General features: G+C 46.0%; 1 protein-coding gene across 1 annotated transcript; it reads right to left on the bottom strand.

The window, feature by feature from the left end:
* Nucleotides 1-1,280: 1,280 nt before the first annotated feature.
* On the bottom strand, nt 1,281-20,549 carry CD82 (CD82 molecule; the record flags this gene model as incomplete). The annotated part of the gene is made up of 8 exons (XM_082284143.1): nt 1,281-2,827; nt 3,329-3,412; nt 3,702-3,893; nt 5,550-5,657; nt 10,345-10,419; nt 11,571-11,695; nt 15,046-15,118; nt 20,487-20,549. The coding sequence occupies 8 exons, from the start codon at nt 20,547-20,549 to the stop codon at nt 2,750-2,752; spliced, it is 798 nt and encodes a 265-aa protein (XP_082140269.1). The 3' UTR covers nt 1,281-2,749.
* Between the last annotated feature and the right edge of the window lie 724 nt (nt 20,550-21,273).

Raw genomic sequence — 21,273 nt, 5'->3', positions numbered from 1 at the left:
TCTGAACGAATTTTGAGATCTAGCTCATATCCATTTCTCAGCCGCTTAGGTAACAAAAGCAAGATTTATGTATTTGGTCTATCTGCTTCTCAAGAGCTTTTCAGTCAAGATCAGCATGTGGGGACATAAACTACAGAAAATGGCTATCTAGCTTTCTTCTTCCTCACAGTGGCAGGGCAGGGGCTGAGGAATCTTTTTTTAAATAGCAGCCTGGAGAATCCTACTGAAGGTGAGTAGGAAAAAATTATATAGTTAAGCTAGCAAGAGCTGTATGCACAGTGGGCATAGCAGCAAGCTTGTATTTTATCAGAATTAGTCCTCAAGGTTTATGACTGCAGACTGTGCAGGTTTGAAGCAACATCTTCAAATACTTAGCTTAGGAGATAGCAGGTAATTCAAGGAACTACCACTCATTCAGCTCACCATAAGACAAACATACTTCATAAAACAAGACAAAGTTTACTTTAGAATGCAGCCCAGAAAAATTGTCACCTCCCTCTGCTGGGCAGTATCTTCACTGTCCACGCGGATCTCACACATGTGCCCAGACCAGCTTTTTGATACCTTGAACAAACAAGATGTCAGTAATCTGTATGTACAGCAGAAAGGGGCGGAGAGGAAGCAGGGGGAAAACACTTCAATGCACAAGTCATAGGCAGAGATACATATTTTTTAGCAAAGTCTTTATTACAGAAATATTCACCCTCTAGACTTTTATATCTGTACATGCATTTCTTCCAGTAGGAAGATATTGCTAAAAACAGACAAAAACAAAAAAGGAATTCCCAGAATGGGCTCCTTTTTACTTGCTGCTCAGCATTGGCATCTGTAACTGAACAAGAATCTTACAAATAAGAACACATTATAGAATAGACTTTGTGTTACAAAAGCTAGCAAGCTTTACTGCTAAGGGTGCCTTCTGCTATAGCAAAGGTCAGCTTGAAGGATCTGTGCAGGAAGGGGCAGATATCTCAAAATTGCAAAGCCTTATCAGACCTCCATAAAAACCAGTTACCCAGTCATAGCTACTCTCCCCAGTCACTGCTCTCTCCAGAGATGAGGACAGAGCAGGGACCCACTGCTGGGGCCCTGATCCCCTGCACCAACCTTTCTTCCCAGAAGGAAAACCAAGTAGGTACTGAAACCATCCCTTGGAACTGCTATGACTGTTATTACTACCTGCCCCACCCCTGACCAGAGACAGTCCTGGAACCACCTCTGTAAGGCAAAGGCTCTCTCACCAAGTACCTTGTAACAGGTCCCTGGCAAAGGACCACCCACTTCTCTCCCATACAACTTCCTGATGTCAGGGTGATTGTACCATGTGTAACAGCAGGAAATCTGCTGTGCCTCAGACACCTCCAAGAGTGAGGATTTGCACCCAGCTCTCTTATGTAAGCAGTTGGGGCAGTGTTTCATGTGCATTTCCTACTTTCTACTGGTCTACACCACTCCTTGCTGCTGGCCACTGGTAGAATAGAGCAAATGGCCCAGCCATTAGCACAGAAACCTGCAGCCTGCACAACTGCAGAACCTGCTACTTCTCTGCTGCAGTGCTGGCACTTGAGGCAGAACTCAGGATGCAGCCATGGCTCCAGACCACAGTGGAGTCAGAAAAATAGACAACTGAAATAAAAGCAGTTTGTCTTTACATCCAAACTACACAACCTATACTGGGCACTGATAGCAGTGATATGTCTAATATACAGCATCAGCAATCCAGTCAGATCCCTCCATACTGATATTTAAACCCACAGCTAACAAATTTTATGTTCATGAAGGAGCAGGGGAAGAATCAAATTAATTATAACCTCTATAATGTTGGCAACCCGAGAATGCAACCAGCAGAGCCAGCCTGGGGCTGAGTGCACACTATGCAGCAGTCTCTGAAGTACCTCCAAGCTGACGGGAGCCAGCAAAGCAGAGCTAGGGGAGAGGAAAAGGTAAAGAGGCAAATGGGAGAAACATATAAGTGACAAATCCAAAACCCAAGGGATCCATTCCAGCAGTAGCTGAGCACCACCACCACAATCTGCCAGGTCACACTAGGAATAAATAGGCAGGCTTGGCTCCCTCCCGGTGGTTTCTCATCATGCTCAAAGGGAAGAGCTCCACTGAAGGCAAGGCATAGCTGACTCCAGAAACAGGAGAAGCAAGTGTGACAGTAGCACTCTGTATTTCAGATGAGAACCTAGGCTGGAAGATGCATAGGAGGAGCTGAATCAGGTTAACTGCAAGGAACGAGAAGGCCTATAAAGCACGACTAGTTATCACCACAAGTCAGTGAAGCAAGTGAAGCTACCAAAGCACTGGAAACTCAGCAGAATTCCTAGCTCATGGGACTTCAGGGGGGAGGTGAAAAGATGTGCAGGAGAAGAGCAAGGGGGAGAAATGTTGTTGTATGTTAGGCCCAGTGGGGTTGTAGAATGAAGATATGAATAGTATTGTTTAACATGGAGCAGGCAGCAAAAGCATTGTCCCCTCAGGTTAATTGGTGTCTCATGTGATATGAGACAGTTTAAGTTCTGCTTCTTGAAGTAGAAACAATCCAGAGGCAGGATGCAGGTGGCCCAGGGGCCCTATTGCCAGAAGATCAGGCTGTGTTGCAGCTCTAAAAGTTCTTAGCAGAGTGGTATCAGAAATGGGATGTCACAGGAATAATGGTCAATGGTTGGACAGTCTGGGTATGAGGCAGGAATGTTCTGTTTGCTTCTTTCTCTGTGGTGCTGTAGCTCTGGAGCCAGCCAACTCAAGACTTGGGCACTTTGGTGTAGTCTTCGCTGTGTATGTTCTTGCAAAGCGAAATGGACAGTATCATCCCCAGCAGCTGGAATAAGTATGAAGAATGGGAACAAAATCAGCAACCAGACAGGTAAGGTGGGAAGAACAGGTGATACAGGGGAGCAGAATACAGTGAACATCTTTTAATGACACCACACAGGTGAACAGAGTTAGTCCACAATGCAAGGCAAATGCAATAATTGGAATGACAAAAATTTGGGCTTCATAAAGATGTGCCTTCATCTTTGTTACGGGCTTTTTAAGGCAACAAGTGGGATTTCACTAACGTGGGATTTTGCTTGCCTCGGTATTCTGGTTACAGAATTGCCAAGAGTCAGATACAGCAGGAGGAACTACAAGCAGACAAGGCTTTGTTTGATTTTTAATCCAATCAATAAAAGCAGAGTTCAAAGGTCCAGGCAGACACAACCAAGAGCTAGAACTGCACTGCCATTAAACCAGGTGTCAATCACTTGAGAAAACAGCTTTGCCTTTAAAAGAGTCTCCATGATAAGACTGTATAGGTTCATGTCAGGAAGTGACTTACCTCTACAACAGCAACACCAGTGCAAACTCCAAGAATGATACCAAGGTTGTCCTTCAGCCACTGCTCTACACCATCCATGCATCCCTATAGAGAAAACACGGCCACAAAGAAGAGGCATGATTCCAAATATCTCAAAACTGAAAATCTGTAACATATCTTTGCACACAGGAATTATCCCAGTTACATGCTATACCATGTTTCATGGAAGCTTTTGCAGAAAAGGGCAGGATCCCTCTCACTCTGTCCCTCTTGCCCCAAATTCCCCAGGTACTTCAAGCAATAAGGACGTGAAAGAAGTGCTCTAAATTTTCAGGGGAGCAAAGACAAGGCAGCTTCAGTGGAAGTTTCACAGGGCCCAGACATGCCCACTCACCTGCTCATGAACAGGCCAGTCAGCATATGTTGCAGTGCCATTGACAGGGTCATCCAGAACACAGAAACCTCTTCCTTCCACTAAGTCCTTAGATCTATTGGAGCAGGAGCACGGATACTCAGTATTGCTTTTGTTCCTAAGAATCTCATTATTTTCCCATTCCTCTGCTCCAGTCCAGCCACAGCAGGCAATCTAATAATGGGAAAGAGGTCATTACAGTGTTACACTTTGCACTGGTAAGATAGCTGCACGTGAAAATAAGCAGGCAGAGGTACTCAGGAGCTCTCTGTGAAACAACAGTCATTTGCACACATTAGCTGCATTAAACACCACCCCGGTTACCTATGTATAGAGCTGTCCAGAAGACAGGGACATTATTTCCTACTAAAGAGTCACTCTGCTAGCAAAACAAGAGTTAAAGGGCCCCGGGTCTCAGCTGTGGCCCCGCCGACAGCAGCAGCCACCGCACGGTGGCGTTCCCATGCCACCAAGCCCCAGCACACCACTGCACGCCAGTGCCCACCTAGATGTAGTACGGACCAGCTGGAGCACGGGATGGGGAAAACTTTCCATCCAAAGAAACACTTACATTCCTACAGAGCCACGTGATAAAACCCTATTTGCTGGAGGGGAAAGCACATGGGGAAGTCTAGCAAGGAGTAAAATCTTAAGCATGGATCCCTGTGCTTGCCCAGTGGTACAGAGAAGAAAGGCTGTCAATGTCAAGGAAGAAGTTTAGGGAAAATCCTTTTCTGCTCAGAAAGGAAAAGTAATGTTTCTCTTATAATAGACATGAGATACAAACAGCTGAAAACTCACACCAGGACAAGCATTTGGTTTCCAAAAGAGTGTTGTGAAGACCCAGCCTCCAGAAGGAACTACCTCTCCCTCACGAGAAGTTTGACTTTAATTCCAAGACTGGTTTACAGAACCCCACCCTCTTTCAAATGCTAACTCCAATGTGTGAGACAACATAGACCCCTAACACTCGACCTCTCCATCTCTGCAAAACATTTTTCTTCTGTTCCTACATAAAAGAAGGACTCAAGAACAAGCCTCTCTTCTCAATAGACTGAGGCTTCTCTTGAGTTCACTAACAAGGAGTTGCAACTACAGTGACAAAACACATAAACCATTCTCCAAGGAGGAGAAATACTGCAGGTCAGTGTTTTGCAGACCAAAGAACAGACAGAAGACAAATGCTGTTACTTGTACTTACTACACATCAGTCCCATGTTGGGTATGTATTTAACCACAACAGCCAGCCAGCTCTCAAGCTTGTGGTTTGGCAGTAAACAGCTGTCATGACTCCAGAGTGCTTGAATATTCTCTAGCTGCTCAAGTGCTGACCCTGATGCTAAAACAGAAACCATGGGCAGTTGGACGGCTCCCAAGAATGCTGATACTTGCAGAAGAACCATCACAATAAGCAAGCAACATGTACCAAGTAGTAAGGCAGGTGGTGCTGGTGACTTGCCTGGTAATAAACTAGGGACTTTTTGCTACAAAAATCATGTGAAAAATGTTTTTCACACATGTTAGTATTCAGGAGGCCCAGCAGAACAAAGAGAAGTGTTGGAGTACCACTTGACAGATTGGATACATTAGGCCATGCAGCCAACACTACCTAGTTCTAACACGCAGCATGCAGGAATGGCTCAGGGTCTGACATAGAAGCAGCAAGCCAGACCATTTTCTAGTCTGCAGGCACCAAACCTCACAGGCCACTTTATAGATCAGCCAGATCAACGTGCAACAGTTGTTTCTCTGTCCTCAGCCTAGCTTTAAAGGTCATTGCCTGCACTGACAAATAGCATCATCTACCTCTTGCTGCCCCCCAGGACTCACCTGCATCTGCACATAGTCCCACGCATCTTGCAAGTTCCTCTTATCTTCATTCAAAGGGTCATAATCTTTAATCAGATCCACAACTATGTCGGCCAACTCAACTTTCAGCTGGCAAGAAAAAAAAGAGGCAGGAGAGCTAGATTACCAATTCTTGTAGCCTTTTCTTCGGTGTTTCAGATACATATGTAAAGCTACAGTCACTCATAAAAGCTGACTGCAAAACGTTAGCAAGTACAGGTAAGAACAGCAGCTTTGCTGCTGCAACAGCCAAAGCACCAGCAAGTCCTTGAATGGGCACAGGGAAACGGTACAAACCTGATGAGCAATAAGGAAACAGAACTGGGTATGGTTATCCTGCTAAGACACAGGCTGAATGACTAACTGCCTGCCCCAGACGAGACAGATGTGCAAAGTAAGTGCAAGCTGAAGGACAACATTGCCTTAAGGACTCACAGGTCATGTGTTTCTAACCTCGTACTGCAGGCAAGACCTCGGTCCAGAATCTCAGCCACTGCAGCTCATCGCCACTGCTCAGGGAAGCTGTGAGCCACTCTGCTCCTGAATGCAGATGGGTTTTCTGATATACAGCTGGTGGAAACTTGCCTTTTTCACAAGGTGTTGATCTACCTCTCCCCAAACTCCCACAACTGCTGTTTCTATATTAGGACAGGAAGTATTACAACTACCTAAACTGCTCATTAAGTCTTATCACAACGTTCGGTGTATCAAGTCATCCCTTCACCACCATTCCTTCTCCAGAGGTATTTACAACACCCTTTAGTTTGATGAGAAGTGCAAGCCACCACCTGGCAGACTTCTTCACCTTTTTCCTTCCCACCTCCTTCTGAAGCTCTTCTTAACAAGCCTGTACATGAGGACTGTTAAGGACAGACCCAGATTAACAAGAGGCTGGAAAAAAGTGTCATTAGACTGCCTGAAGGATAGGATAGAGTTATATCAGCCTAAGGACTATGATGTTCCCATCCCACATATTACCTTTTCGACTGTGGTGCTACAGCATATTTCAAATCAGTGGAAATGGGTTTTCTCTTCTCTTCTACTATCAGGCATTTTCAATGACCATGACAAATACCAGGACACTCAGTAAGAGGATGCACTGCCTACTGTTAAGAGAAGCTTCTCTATATCAGCAACTCTTCTTCCTTGGAAAACTGCAGCTCAGTTCACTGGGATCAGCTATGTCAGGCCAGACAGATGGGAGCTGCATGATCTTTCTTCTCATGATGTCTAGCTCTTCCCCTTTTAATTACTTCACTTCCCTTTTTCCTTCCCTTCAAATCAAGGCAACCTGACCTGGTTCTCACTAATGAGATTGGCCTTGGCTGCTGCCATAAGCCTTATCAGTTACTGAACCTCTGAGTTGCCACCCTGACCCCTCCTGCACACTGCTGCTCCACATGCAGTGGGAGGCAAGGAGAGCTGGGTTGGTTTTCCTACCCTGGGCCCATCTAGCCCCTTAGCTATTGGGTCAGATGGAGCCTAGTGTCACTTCTGCAAGAATCCCAGAACCCCACCACAAGCAAAGACAGGACGTGAACCTGATGCCCCCAATCACAGCTACATAGGGAAGCTGTGTGTCTGCTCTGCCCTCACTCTTACAAAAGAACAAGCAAGAAGTCTTGCAAACAGCTCTTGTTTCAAAAAGTGAGGCATTTCAAATTAAAGAAAAAAATCAGGCATTCCTAGGTGTTTCAGCAAGCAATCTGAGAGAGGGGGAATGTTATGCAAACAATGGCACAGCTCTGGAGAGCACACACACAGGCAGCTTGCTTGTGGGTTTAACCGGCAGAGCAGCCCAAAGGGAAAACACAAGCACCTGCAGCTGGTGCAGAGGGAGCACCTGGCAGAGGAAAACTGAAGAGCAACAACCTAGAGAGGCACAGGGAACCCTTGGGCTTTCAACATCTTCACCCATTTAAAGCTATCAGGACTCAGTACTGTGTGAGACATGAATGCCTCAGGAAATGGCTACCATTGCTTTCAGGGCTTCTTGCTCCTTCCCAACTCTAGCAAGCACACTGTCAGAAAGGCACAATGCCACCACCTCAAAGAAGGGGCACCTAGATCCTAGGCACCACAGGCACAGCTCACTGACAGAAAGCAGCAAGGCTGTCAGTCTCCCCATCCCATGGGCTACTGAAGCAGGGGATGGGGAAGGCTGAATGCCAGAGGCAAGAGCAGATCTTTGATCACAGAATGGATTGCGCAGGCTTCTTCCCCTATTATAGACACTGTCAGTCATCTATCCTGTCCCTGTCAGACACAAGCTAGATCCTACCCTCAGCATTTATTAGCATCTAGGCTGCACACAAAACTAAGCTCAAAAAACCAGGAGGGATTCTCCTCTACCTTGTTACTTCAGATTCTGAAACTCATGCATAGTCCATAGCCCCAGACAAGTCACTGCATGCAATCACACAGGCCTGTTTGCTGCAAACAATAGCTAGCAAGTAGGGCTATTCCCAAAACACCACTGTTCTTCTTTACTCAAGGCACTCAGAGCCAAGCTGCACAGAACTGTGTGAACTAGGCCAAGAGAGAACTTGCCCAGGCTCTGTTTAGGGGCTTGTGAGTAGGTGAGTATCAACATTCAGTTCAGGAAGTAGAGTATCATTTGCAACATTTATGATGTTACTATTTTGTTGTCCATAAAAAAACCCCACCTCACAGTTTCAGTCATCAACAAATGTAGGGAAACTTATGTTGCATCAACATCCTCCCAGAAGTACTGGGCAATTCCAGTCTGAAGGGGCATTCCTCTAACAATGCCCATGGGAGAGGCAAAGCAGCAGCCTCCCTGTCAGAGGCCCAGCCTTTTACAGTTACACTAACTCTGTTTCAGTATACTTTCATATTTCAGTGTTGGGGAGGATTTTGACACCAAAAAGGAACAGATATGCCAACAATAACATCAAGTGAATCCATACAAAGAAATACTTCAGTTACAAGTGAAGGAGCGAGTATCACCTTGCTACATTCTGGATCCGAAATCCTTTCCTTCACTCCTGCTATTCCTTGTTTTCTATCTAACCAAGTTCCTGAAGTCAGAAAGAAGTAAACACAAAGAACACAATAGATATCTAGGGACTGGCTGTTGAGCAGTTTCAGTGTGCCTCACTATGCTCCAAGCTGCCCTGGGATGACGTACAGCCAGCGAAGCAGAGCAACTCACACAGCAGCACTGAAGCGCAGCCCCAAACCTCTGTGCTGGAGGTTTCAGCCAAGACCTTCCTCAAACAGTTTTTCTTAGTGCTCTAGGCAGGTACTTTGGAGGATCCCTGAAACAGAATGGCTCTAGAAGAGCTTTTCCATTAATTTTGTACATTAGGGACTGAACAGGAACACCTGCTCAAAGCTCAGCTTCCCTGACCATTCTCCCAGACCTGTACAAGTGATGATCTCAGTCACTCCGGCTCCAACAGCTGTGCAGAACAACCCCCAGCACTTTTAAACTCTCCCTGGTCTGACTGAGGTTTAAATGAAGAGCTACAGCTTAAAAGTTGGAATTTTCTAGAGTAGATTGGCAGCTGGAAGAGAAATGCTAACAGAGATACAGAATTTCCTGATCTGAAGTCACATTTCCCCATTGCAGGGGAATGGCCATCCCCCCACCTCCCCATCTGCATTAGTCAGAGCTCTGCGTTGAGAATCATCTTTACACACCAGTTTTAGTCACTGTTTTAGTTTCTCCCTCAGCTTCTGCCAGCCCAGAGAGCAAGCTATGGTCACACCACATTTGGCAAGGAACCCAGCCAACAGCTGCTCACAGTCACCACAGTACAAAGCTCAGATCAGATCTGCGGTGGCACGCACCTTCCCCCTGCCCCCAAACTTCTCCACCAGGCCCCATCCATAACTTCCTCAACCATTCTGCTTTCTGTAAGCATCTAGCTAAAGGGTTGGCTTAGGAGAGGCAAGCACAGCCAAACAGTGGTATAGATATACAGTTATGTAGCCAAGGACAGGGTTACCCACAACTGGTACCAGAAGCCAATGGTGACTGCACAGCTATAACATGTTCCTGCTGCATAAATGTGGCTCCCAGTTTAGCTGTAAAGTAGCTGAAGGCCTGACCAGGCACTGCCTTGGCTAGGAAACCTATAGCTAGGATGGATTGTTGCAATGCACTTAGGTAGCTCAAAAATTATTCCCTTTTACACTACAGAGCATGTTGGAGCTCTAGAAGCACACACTGTGAAACTGCCTTCCTGACAAAGGGATCCACTTCAAAATATTAAACCACTTGGCTTTAAGCTCCAGCTGCAGAACAGGAACCACCAGATATCTGGGTTTGCTCCTGGGGAAAGAGGACAGCTCTTCCAAGAAGAGTTCTACACACTGATACAGAAAGACTGAAAGGACAGAACAAGGAGGAAGACCAGTCAAAAAAGCGCTCAGGCTGGTAACTCCTCAAGGCACCAGTGATGGCAACATGGTAGTAAGCACTGCTACTACATGCCCAAATAATTGTCTACAGCAGGACCAAGAGGACGTGTGGTCTAAAGCATTCCAGGACTTTTTTTTTTCCCCACTGTTCCCACTACCCAAAAATAAAGCCTGCATACCAAATAAAGCTTCATAATCCTTGAGAAAGCAGCACTATTGAGACAGATACAGAAAAATCAAACAGCAAAGCTATTAATCTGGGGTAGAGAAAAGGAGAGTCCAGTTATGCCTGCTAACAGTACAGCCCAATTTGGAAGAAAGAATTTCTAGATGTCACCCTTCTCCCAAGCCAAGACCAAGGAAAAGACACACAGTAATAAAGACTTACCGTTTCCCTCTGGAAGTAGATGACCAGTGCAGCAGCAATCTGAGTTAAGAGGATTAACATGAGGCAGGTGAAGTACTGGAAACAAAAAACAATAGATGACCACTATCAGTCTTTAGAAAGGTCTGTACATAAAAGTTAATAAAATTTCATATACAAGAGAAATTACAACATTGAGCTAACACCTCTTTGCCTGCAGACAAACTCTGCTATCAACAATGCTTTTCCAGGAAAAGGCTTAAGTACAAGCACCAACATCAGACCAGTGCAGTTCAGCACTTCTCCCATCAGGCCAACAGAAAGGCTTCAGGAGGGAAAGGGTTTACAAGCACTCTCTGCATGTGTCACTCCAGCTAGGACTCTCTCTCCCACATCCAACTCCATTCCCAGACCATTGTGGGCTCAGTCAATCAGTTGGACTCTGCCTACCCCAAGCCTCAACAGAAAGAAAAAAGAGTCAATTTTACAAACCTCATTTTAAATTTTTTTTTAAATCAATTACCTTTTTTTAAAATTCTATTTAATTTGTTTGAGGATCTAAATTTAAGATCCAGCAGCAAACTGCTGAGGTTACTTTTAAGTGGTGGCAGTTACTATTGTTAGACTAGGAGATGCTCCTAATACCAGGGCACACAATGTGTGCCATGCTTGGTTTCCAATAGAGATGTGCTCTGAATACGCCAGAGTCAAGTAGCAGGCTGAGGTGTATGAAGCTGGTATCATCTCACCCATCATGGACAGAAAATTTCCTAGAGATTAACTGTTTGAAGAGAGGTCCTGACACACAGGACATTCCTAGTTGGGTCTCTCTTGACTCTTGCACTTTCCACAGATCTAACATAGCAGGACACTGTCACTCTTCCTCTTGTCTTTCACTGCCCTTGGAACTTGCTCTTCCACCAATGAGAGCACAGTGCCAACTGGGAAGTCAGGGTGAGGGGGACAGGGTACACTTCTCAGCTGGCAGTCCTCAACCCCCTGTGTGCAGAAAGTATCAGTGACATCCTCTCTCATTCAGAGTTACGAGCTCATTATCAGTAATGCCTGACAAGCTCTGCTGCAGTCTGCTGACTGCTGGAGAACTTAATGTGTGCAAATTAAGAACTAGATCCAAGTTGACCTAGCAGAAGTAACATTCCCAGGAGACTAAAGCCCCATCTACAATCCAACAGATATTTTGCAGGAGAGGTATTAAAGGTTGGCTCTAAAAGAGGCATGAATACTCTCACCAGACCCAAGAGACATCGGATTTCATTGACTGCGCCAAGACAGCCCAGGAACCCCATCAGCATGGTGAGCGCCCCAACACCGATGAGGATGCATGCACCAGTCTTCAAGGAGGGAGATGACATCTCTGTAGGAGCCAGGAGAGAGAACAACATCAGCTACTGACAAAAAATACATCTGCCATCACCATTTATAGAACTGCCTCCATATCTACGGATAATGGTCTTTGCTACAAAGAGACTACATAGAGGTGAGACAAATGTGGTTGTCTTTTGATGAAGGTAGATTTAAAAGCCATCCTGAAGGTCTCCAGAGTCTGGAAGACTCAAGGTCACTCCAAACAAATGGACCTTGTTTGGAGAAAGTTTTCTCCTTACTGAAATTTTACTCCCTCATGAATGTACTTTGAGTAAGATAAAAGATGATCTACTCCACAACTACTATTTGCTTCAATTCCCTTTGCTATCTTCAGAGAAGCTTTGTTGCAAGTCTTAAACCCCATTTTTGGACAGCCTTTTCACTTTTAATACACTATTTCTTGTTGTAGCCATCCTGTTTTCACTTAGCCACTTACAGTCAACACAGGGACACACTAACTCTGTGGAGTGAAACATGAAGCAAGCTACAGCTAGTGTCGAGCACAGATGATGTGACAGGTTACTTAGCAAGTCAGTGCTGAATGGCTTGTGGCCAGGCACTTACCACAGGCTGTTGCAGCACCTGTGCACAGCACCCTGCTAACAGATGCTATTCCAGGATCAGAACAGATATAATGCTCAAATTAGCTACTTTTACAAATCCTCTTAGCTATCCCCTGCTATTGTTTGTAATGTCTGCACTTTTTAATGCTCAACAGTTTTTCAACCAAGTTTAGGTCAGACTATTTCAGACGTGCTGGTGCTGTCAGCCCTCTCCTCTTAGCATTTAGTACTGCAAGCAACAGAAGAAAAACTCTTACATTTGAGTTGGTCAGCAGACTATTTCTTGCAGAATAGGATTGGAGAGAGCAATCATTACAGCACAAAATTTGAAGAGATACTCTGTCTAGAAACAGTAACTAGGAACCTCATTTATCATTAAGAGACAGGGAAATCTGCAAGCCGCAGACTGTAGGGGAATTCTGTATGTCCAGTGATTAATAAAAATAACATTCTTAGACCTCAGCATTTAGTTTCCTGAACTAAAGAAGTCCCAGGAGGCAAGCTTCCTCTGAGCTCCTCCTGAAATATGTTAAAGGAGGATAATCAAGTCCAGGCTGATGCTTTCCCCCCAAATATATATTTCCTCCTGCTTGTGATACCTGGCACAAGCCACCAGCTTCCCAACTTTTTTCCCCAAAATATGCTGAACAGAGGAAAGTTCAATTATGGAGAAATGAAGCAGATCCATTTGCTACACAGATCACTTCAGCCTTGATTAATTTCCAGGCCAGACTCTCCCTGGCTGGACATATGCCACAAACCCCAGGATCCTGCTTCCTCACCAGTTCTGTGACTCTTGCTGTGCAGGTTACGTGCTGATACTGCAAAGCATTTACTGAAGCAGCAGCCTTACAGGAGTGGCCTTCACAAATCTACCCTATTCCCTCCCTCAAAATCAGCTCAGCTATCACACAAGTCAGTGTTCAAGTGCCCAGGCTGCAGCACCTCCACAGTGCTAGAAAGCAGTTGCTTCGTCAAATTCCCATTAGAATAAAGAAAAAGGTATTTCCAACTCAAAAGCCCCTTGGAAAACTGACAGTGTCAGGGGACAGGAGCCACACTTGCAGTTCTCATCTGCGATAGTCTTATCTTGCAAGAGAAGGCTCTGAGGGTGTTCAACTCCTGCTTGTTTGCTGTCACTCCGTGTTTTTCCCTGCGCTGGGCAGGCAGCCAAGCAAGGGAACAACAGGCTCCTTTGGCAGCAGCTGGAGTGCCCTCCCTGATGCCTAGGTTACTAAAGCAGAGGGAAAGAGGGGCAAGGCATGGGAAAGGAAGTGAGGGGGCAGGGAGAGAGCTGATACTGGAAATCTCCAGGAAGGAAACTAAATCCTTAAATGCTCTGTTAGCAGAGATTCCGAGTAAATGGGAAGAAACGGAGCCAAGTTTAGGGACTTCTCCCTCCACAAGTGGCTGCAACACCCATCAACCTGAGGGAATCAGCTGCTGACACACTGGTATTAAGCCCACCTCAGACTGTAAGGGGTACTGCAAATAGCCAGGCCACAATAGGCTCCTTTTAGCCTCTGTGTATTAAAAGTTGTTTCTGCTCATGCCCCCACTTTATTAACCAACACCCCTTGTTGTGCTTCTTGACCTTCTAGTGCTGTAAGAGCAAGCCAGATGCCACAGCACAAAAGCAGAGTAAGGAGCAGTATCTGCATGTGTGGTATTAGCAGGGGTGCCTTCACCACCCAGCACCTTCCAAACCAGGCCAGGGTGCTCAGCAGGGCTTGGGAGATAAAGCCCTTTGCAGAATCAGTGTCGTTGGGAACAGGGCTACGAATGCCAGTACTGTTCATTCCCCATACGCAGGCAGCCCTCCTGCACTGTCTGAGGCTGCTGCCCAACTCAGCAATTCTGGAGGTAGTGACAACAAGTAACCAGAGCCACCAAGCAGAAAAGTTTGAAGTGTTTCTAGGAAAAAGCTCAAAGGAAGAGGATCTTGTGAAAGACAGAGCTGAGATACTCATTTGGTGAAAGGCCACTTACAGTCCTGTGAAGACCAGACTCTGATAAACCAGCTTAGTTTTTTGGTTTTTGCAGAAAGCAGACCCTCTGTTAAGACTCAAGTCAAAGTTTGTGGCTGACTTTAGGGAAAGGAAGCTAAGCCCCTTGCACAACACAGAACACCTCTGATGCCCACGGTAAGTCTCATCAAGTGTACACAAGAGTATGTTTTAGAAGTCAAAGCACTAAAGACTTCACATAGCCTCACCCCCCAAATCGGCATCCTCCACTGCTTAGGAACAAACACAGCGTCTACTTTCAATGTACATAAAGCACCAGTAAAACCAGGTACTTACTTTCTTTGGCATTTAAAACATTCAAATTGAAATAGATCATTACAGAAAGAAAGCAGTGGAAGCATGGAGGACTCGCACAGCAAAACTGCATCAAGGCATTGGGGGCCTTTGCACATGATGGTAATAAGGAAACCATTGTGCAAACACAGAGCATGCAGTGAAAATAGGATGAAATATTAGCCCCTGTGCTCAAGACAAAATATCTGGATTGTTGGTTGAAGAGGCAATGGTCTCACTCAGTCTGGCCCTGGTGTTTCAATCCACAAGATTAAGAGGAATGCTGTGTCTCCATGATTGCTCCCTTTCACCGTGTTCATGATAAACAATCTCATCTTGCTAAACACCATGCTACTGCTCAGGCCACAGACCATGCACAAAAGTATTGCTATTCCTGACTACACCATGGTCAAACACAGCCCCCCAGAGTAGAGACAACTCAGAAAAAGAAGGAAGATGAAGAAACGCGGTCTTACGTAGAACCGCAATGAAACTGGTTTTGTCGGCCAGGATCCATATTCCAAACCCCAGGATCACAGCACCCAGAATCTGAAAGAGCAAGAACAAAACATACATGGTTTTGTGTAAGTTATAAGCTTAGACAAATAAGAGGAGGCAGTCACTATTATCCATACTTCCAGACTAAAAACAATCATTCCTTTGCTGTTCCCACCCATCTCCCCTACGGTACTCCTCCCAGAGTAAACAGGATTAGTACAACTCCAGGAAGAATGCCTCAGGCAACTGCACAGGAGCCCTAGGATCTGCTTGGCAGTTTTTCACACAGTATTTTCATAGCACATGATGTTGTATAGGAGGACCATTCAAAACAGTCTGAGGAAGAGACACCCTGCTGCTAGAACACTGTTGTCAGAAGCAAAAGGTAAGTGCATTGCTTCTGTGAAGAACCAAGACAAGACAAACACATATGATTTTAAATATTTTTTTAATAGACAAACCCGTGACTCTAAGGGCCAGGCTGGAAGATAGCTGACAAAGGATTAGATATCTGGCACCGGGAACCTCTCCAGGCAGGAAAACTTTGGCTTGTCAGGCTCTGTTACAATGCTATGGCCTCAAACCATGAAGACAAAAATCCAGCAGCGGGTTCCCTCGAGCAAAATGCTTCACCCCTTCCAAAGCCAAGCTCAGGCATTTTGGATTGGCCACTACTTTGTGCCAGAATACCTCAGCCCCACAAGCCAACACCTCTGAGCCCCAACAGAGTCAACAGTTATGAAACATTAGCCGTGGTCTCTGCCTTGCTCACCACACAGTCTTATCTAGGGCAAGGATTAGCAGAGCAATATGCCCCTCTGAGGACTCAGCTGAATCCAGACACTGAATTCAGCAGTCAAGCAACACACTCATTTTCTCATCTCACTTAGAAAGGTGGGGGCAAGCATGCTCTGTTTTAGCTTTCAAGTATCAGCAAGTCTTCAGGTTTGATAAGAACCTGAAACTTGCGCTGTTCAGCCAACTAGGATTGGAAAACACTTGTGCAAAGGTCTAAAACAGGCTTTGAAGAAACAAGGAGCAGACAAGAACTGCAAGTGAACTCCAAGAAGCTGTTCTCACATCAGCAGGATTTCAAGATAGGATGAAGTGAAATAAAGTAACAGGGCTAAAGAGAGATTGCAATTCTGTGCTTCACTAGATAATGTTCTAACACTTGGGAGACAAGGAAAATGCCAAACCACCACCTGAAGCAAGCTGGCAGAGGGTTGTATGGACAGGCATTGGCTCAGCAGTTTGAAAGGTTATGCTAGGCTTCAGCTCCTCATACAAAGAAGCTTTTCTGAACAAAGATAAAGCCACAGCCTGAAATAAGCTGCTTGCAAGCTGTCTCATCTTGGCAGAAGGTGCAACATGTAGTCAGCTCTGGGAACAGCTTTAGAAAGTCATCAAGCAAGTTCCCACCTATGAAGAGCACAGTGACTCAGCTTCAGAAAGCACACAGCTGTTGTATCCCAGAAAAAAAGAATTCCCCCTTGCCTTTTGTCCCAACATGCCATACCCACAACGCTCAGTCTGCTGATCAAGCTAGAAAGGTAGAAAGGCCCCTTGAACATGCAACAAGCAGGACACCTAAAAAATTTCTCTCAAACTTGGTGGTATCAAGAACTGCTGACAGTTTAAGGCAGTCTCACATTTAAACTATAGTTTTAATAAATATTTGTCTTAACAAAGATAAAAACCGGGCTATATGCGACATCCCCTTTGGTTCACTGACCCTGAAATGTCACCTAAGTTTTGCTGTTGCTGACAAAACACAGAAGGGCTGCTGAGCAGAGTTCCTGGGAAGTTATTTGTTATGAGATGCTCAGACTATCCAAGGCCTGTTTTCACTCTGATCCTTGCTCCAGTCCACAACTTGTGCGTATGCCAGGAGCTGCTGCAGAAAACACTACAAGGGGAAGGCAAGGAGACAATAACTACAGGGAGAAAACACTGTCCCATTAACAAAAGTATATTTACTTCCTAGGAGGATAGCATCTCTGCTCAGCATCTTCAGGAGTTTACATCACATAACAAGGCTGCTTCTGCCACTGGCTTGGCTTCAGACCCTCCATAGAAAAAACACATCTGCTTTCCATGGAGTTTAATTCCTCTGCTCCACTGCTGTAAACTTCTGAAATGGGGAACACATGCCTCCCCTCCTCCCTGGGGGGGTGGAGGTGTCACCCCCAGTTTCAGCAAAATCTCCTTCTACACCCAAGCCAGAAAGATGCAGATCCCTCAAGACAGGGTCAGCAGTTTCCCACAGAGAGCTAGCCAAGAGGGGCTTGGAAAAACTAAGCTGTGATAGAGCTGACTCATCTTTCTGGAAAGAACATCTGGGGGTTCCCAGCTGTCCTTGCCCAGCACTGCTTTCCTTCATGCTCGGATTGTGTGACGTAACACTGAGACTGGCACAGGGACCAACAGAAAGGCTCTTGCTTTAGGTGGTAGCCTTCTGCTGCATTTACTGAAGGGTTAGAAGTAGGACAGACAGATATATTCCAAACAAATACTTTCCAGAGACTGTTAAACTTGTCTCACAGACCTGTGTTTCCTTTAAGGAGAAGCATGTGCTGCAGCACATGTCTGCTAGCCAAGAAGGTAGACATGTTAAATTCTGATTAGGAAACTAAGATTATACTCCAAACTTATCTGCTATCTTTTCTAGCAAGCAGGCAGGCAATCCAAGTAACCTTCTTCCCTTTAACCAAAGCAGGTCAAACCCTTCCCTGAAGTTAAGGCTCCAAGACTGCAAAATACCACTAAGTCCCCAAACTACTTCAGCTATAGCAAGCGACCTTCTCACAGACCTCAAGCTGCAGAGAAGTGCTATTTCAATGACTAACTTATAAAAAGAGGCACCAGCATGTCTCTAAAGGCTTCAGTCACCAGCAAGGCTGAAGAACACACTTTAGCCAGCAAGGGCTGGCCTGCACAAGGTACAATCACATAGGCTCAGCTCAAGGTCAGAGCAGACACAGGGCTCTGTCAGCAGCATAGTGCTCACCTTTGCACAAGCACTCTCTTCACCAAAGCTCAGCAGCTTCAGGAAATCAGCACAAGGTATTCAAAACCTGTCTGTGCTGACAGCTCACAGCAATACAAGCAGTTTCTCTGCTAGACTAATATTGCTTTACCACACTGTACAAGCTCAAGAATCACCAACTACCCTCCCCAATTCAGACCTTGAACAACAACAATGGAAAAACATCTCAGGTCAACTACTTCCTATGAGAGGGAGGGTGCAATGTATGCCACCTTCCTCAACATCTGGCACATGCAAAAAGCCTGCCATCAGTCAAGGCAGAAGCACACTGAAAATCTTCACTCTAGAGAGTTATCAAGCTCAGCCAGAACGCAGTGGCTTTGAAGACCTCACTTTGACAGAGCAGTCCGAGGGGAAGACAGTGCCTGTGCCGCACAGCAGGGTTAAAGAGCTCATTTAAAGCAGCTTCTCCCTTCAGTCAGCACAGGCCTTCTCACAATACATCCTACCCTACAGTTCTTGCTCTCCAGGCCCAGCTCAGTGAATCAGATCAGCTTTCCACAAGACGGAGGGGGTCTGGGTGCTACACCAGAGGAGCTGGCTTGGAGCAGGGTGTGCGCAACACAAAGAACAGCTACTTCCAATCACTTGCCACCCAGACAGGAGCTCTCAAACATCTCCAGGACCCAGAGATGGATTCAGTGCCTGCCATCCCCACCGTCTTGCAAAATACAGGAAAGTGCAGTGTGGATGTGGGTCAGCCCAACAAAGCAGTTCAACTCTGCCTCCCGAGAGCACATCTATCCATCCCTACAGGCTGCCTGCAACCATGCCCGGCTCAGCAGAGCAGGGAGAGACAGCCAACGTGGAATAGAGATGTCACAATGACCATTGACAGCATACAGCAGAAACAGTGACAGTGTTGTATGGTACTGTAGTATTTCAAGCCGTCATCTTCCTCCTTTCCTACATGCTAGGCTGGCTTTCTTGGAGAGAACTTTCTCTACGCAGGGATTAACTAATGAACTCAGAGCGAGGTTTGGGCACAAAGGAAAACCAGACAGTGCCCAGCTACTGGGCTTCAGCAAGACTCAAACACTGTCTTAACAAATACAGCTCCCAGGGTAGACTGGTTGTTATATGCTGCCTAAAATTTATCACTTCAACAGAGGAGAGAGACTGGATGCTGATCTCTGCAGAGGAGTCCTGCACTTGTAGGAGAACAGGTTTGGACTCAGATGATTTTTCCTATCTTTAAAGTGGACTAAATCATACTCAGAAAGACCTAGTGGCACTTGAAATACCTCTCCTCTCCCTCCCAAGAGCCTTCCCCATGGATGCTCTGAACACCTCTGGCTTTGGACCATAAGACCGCAGTTAACTACACTTAGGATGGAAGCAAACACAGAGAGCAAAGAGTGAGCACAGTAAGCCAAGGGAAACCAGATCCAGATGTGCCTCAAGTTCATCCTGTGTGCTACCAGCACAGTGCAGCCATGCAGGAAGCAGGAGTGAAGCTGTGTGCAGGGACAGAGACTAGAAAGCAGTGCTCACCTTATCATGATTTATTCCCTCCCTCCTCTCCCAGCCTGACCCTTCCTTTTCCTTACACACTGCACAAAGGATAACGATATCAGACAGGCTATTTTCTTGCTGACATGTGGAAAGCTGAAACCTTGCACTTCCCCACTACACCATTCCACTGCAGGAAGGCATCACTAACAGTACCATCACCATCCACAGGTCACACAATATCTAAGCATCAGAAAGACACATGCAAGAATGTGTGTGGCCCTCCCAGACCCAACCTGTTCCAAAAGGAGTTCACCTTTTGCTAAGCCTCACACTTCAAAATGACTGCAGCCAGTGGGCTGCTTTATTTCCCCAGACAAGCCTGTCCCAGTCTCCCCCACCTCCCAACTCCATTTCAAACAGGAGACTTGGACTAATTCATCTTGTTACAAATCAAAACCAGCCGTTGGGACTCAAACAAAATTAGAGTTGTTCTTTGAAGCCTGCCTGGCCTATTTAGGAGGGCACTGCCATTACTTGGCAGGCTTTGTAGCTTTGCTGCTCAGGGACAGTTCAGCTGCTGCTCCAGATGTGTCAGAGAAAGTAGTTACAACAACTCTCCTCCCAGAAAGAACCCGTAACTCCTGCTTTCTCCTCCCAGCACAGGGAGGGAGCTGTTTGCACTGGAGGCAGCAGGTGGGTACTGGGAGTGGAGCTGCTTGGCTTACCTGAGACACACACAGCAGCTCTGACATCCCTCAGCTTCAGGGTTTCCCCTCCCTCCTTCCAAAACTGTGGCCATTTTATTTAATGAAGAGACTAGGCCAACACCCAAAAAAAACCCCTAAAAAACCCCATCTTCCAGCTAATTTTGGTCCAGGCCTTCCTTCTTACTCCACAGATGCTCACAATACTTACAAGGAACAGGAGATTGAAAAGGAAGAGGAAGTACTTGGTAACTTTTACGCAGCCAGACCCCATCTTCTTTCACTTGCAGGACCTAAGGGGAAAGCAGACAGACAATGCGTTATGTTACAGACAGGTCCTCTGGGCAGCTTCAGAGCAACACCCTAACCCTGTGCAGAGCTCTGGATCATCTGGTGGGTCTCAGAGCACGTGCACAGACAGCACAGAATATGTGAGTTGCCTTTTCAGGACAGCAAAGCAGGATACCACCACCCCTGCTGCCAAGATCTCCTGGAGAGTGACACAGAGCTATCAGCAGTTATGGAACAGATTTAATCACAAATACACTGCTAATTCCATCACTATTTTTATGGATTTTGCAATAGTGGCATTAACCAAAACACCAACCCTAGCTACCACTGGTGGTGGAAAGTGATGCAAGCCACTTCAATTCCCTGACAGCAGTAAGACAGATGCATGGAGCTTCTGGAGCAACACAGATTATTAAAGGCAACAAAGATTATTAAGGGGCTGGAGCTTCTCTCTTATAAGGACAGGCTGAGAGAGTAAGACCTGTTCAGCCTAGAGAAGAGATGACTGAGAGGGGACCTCATCAATGTCTGTCAGTATCTGAAGGGAGGGTGTCAGAGGATGGACCAGGCTCTGCTTGGTGGTGCCAAGCAATAGGACAAGAGGCAACAGGCAGAAATGGGTGCACAGGAAGTTCCACCTGAACATGAGGAAGAACGCCTTTGCTGTGTGTGTGACCACACACCAGAACAGGTTGCCCAGAGAGGGT

Source organism: Coloeus monedula, assembly GCF_965178545.1.
Source record: "Coloeus monedula genome assembly, chromosome: 6".
NCBI classification, from domain to species: Eukaryota; Metazoa; Chordata; class Aves; order Passeriformes; family Corvidae; genus Coloeus; species Coloeus monedula.
This window is presented reverse-complemented; position numbering and strand designations above follow the sequence as displayed.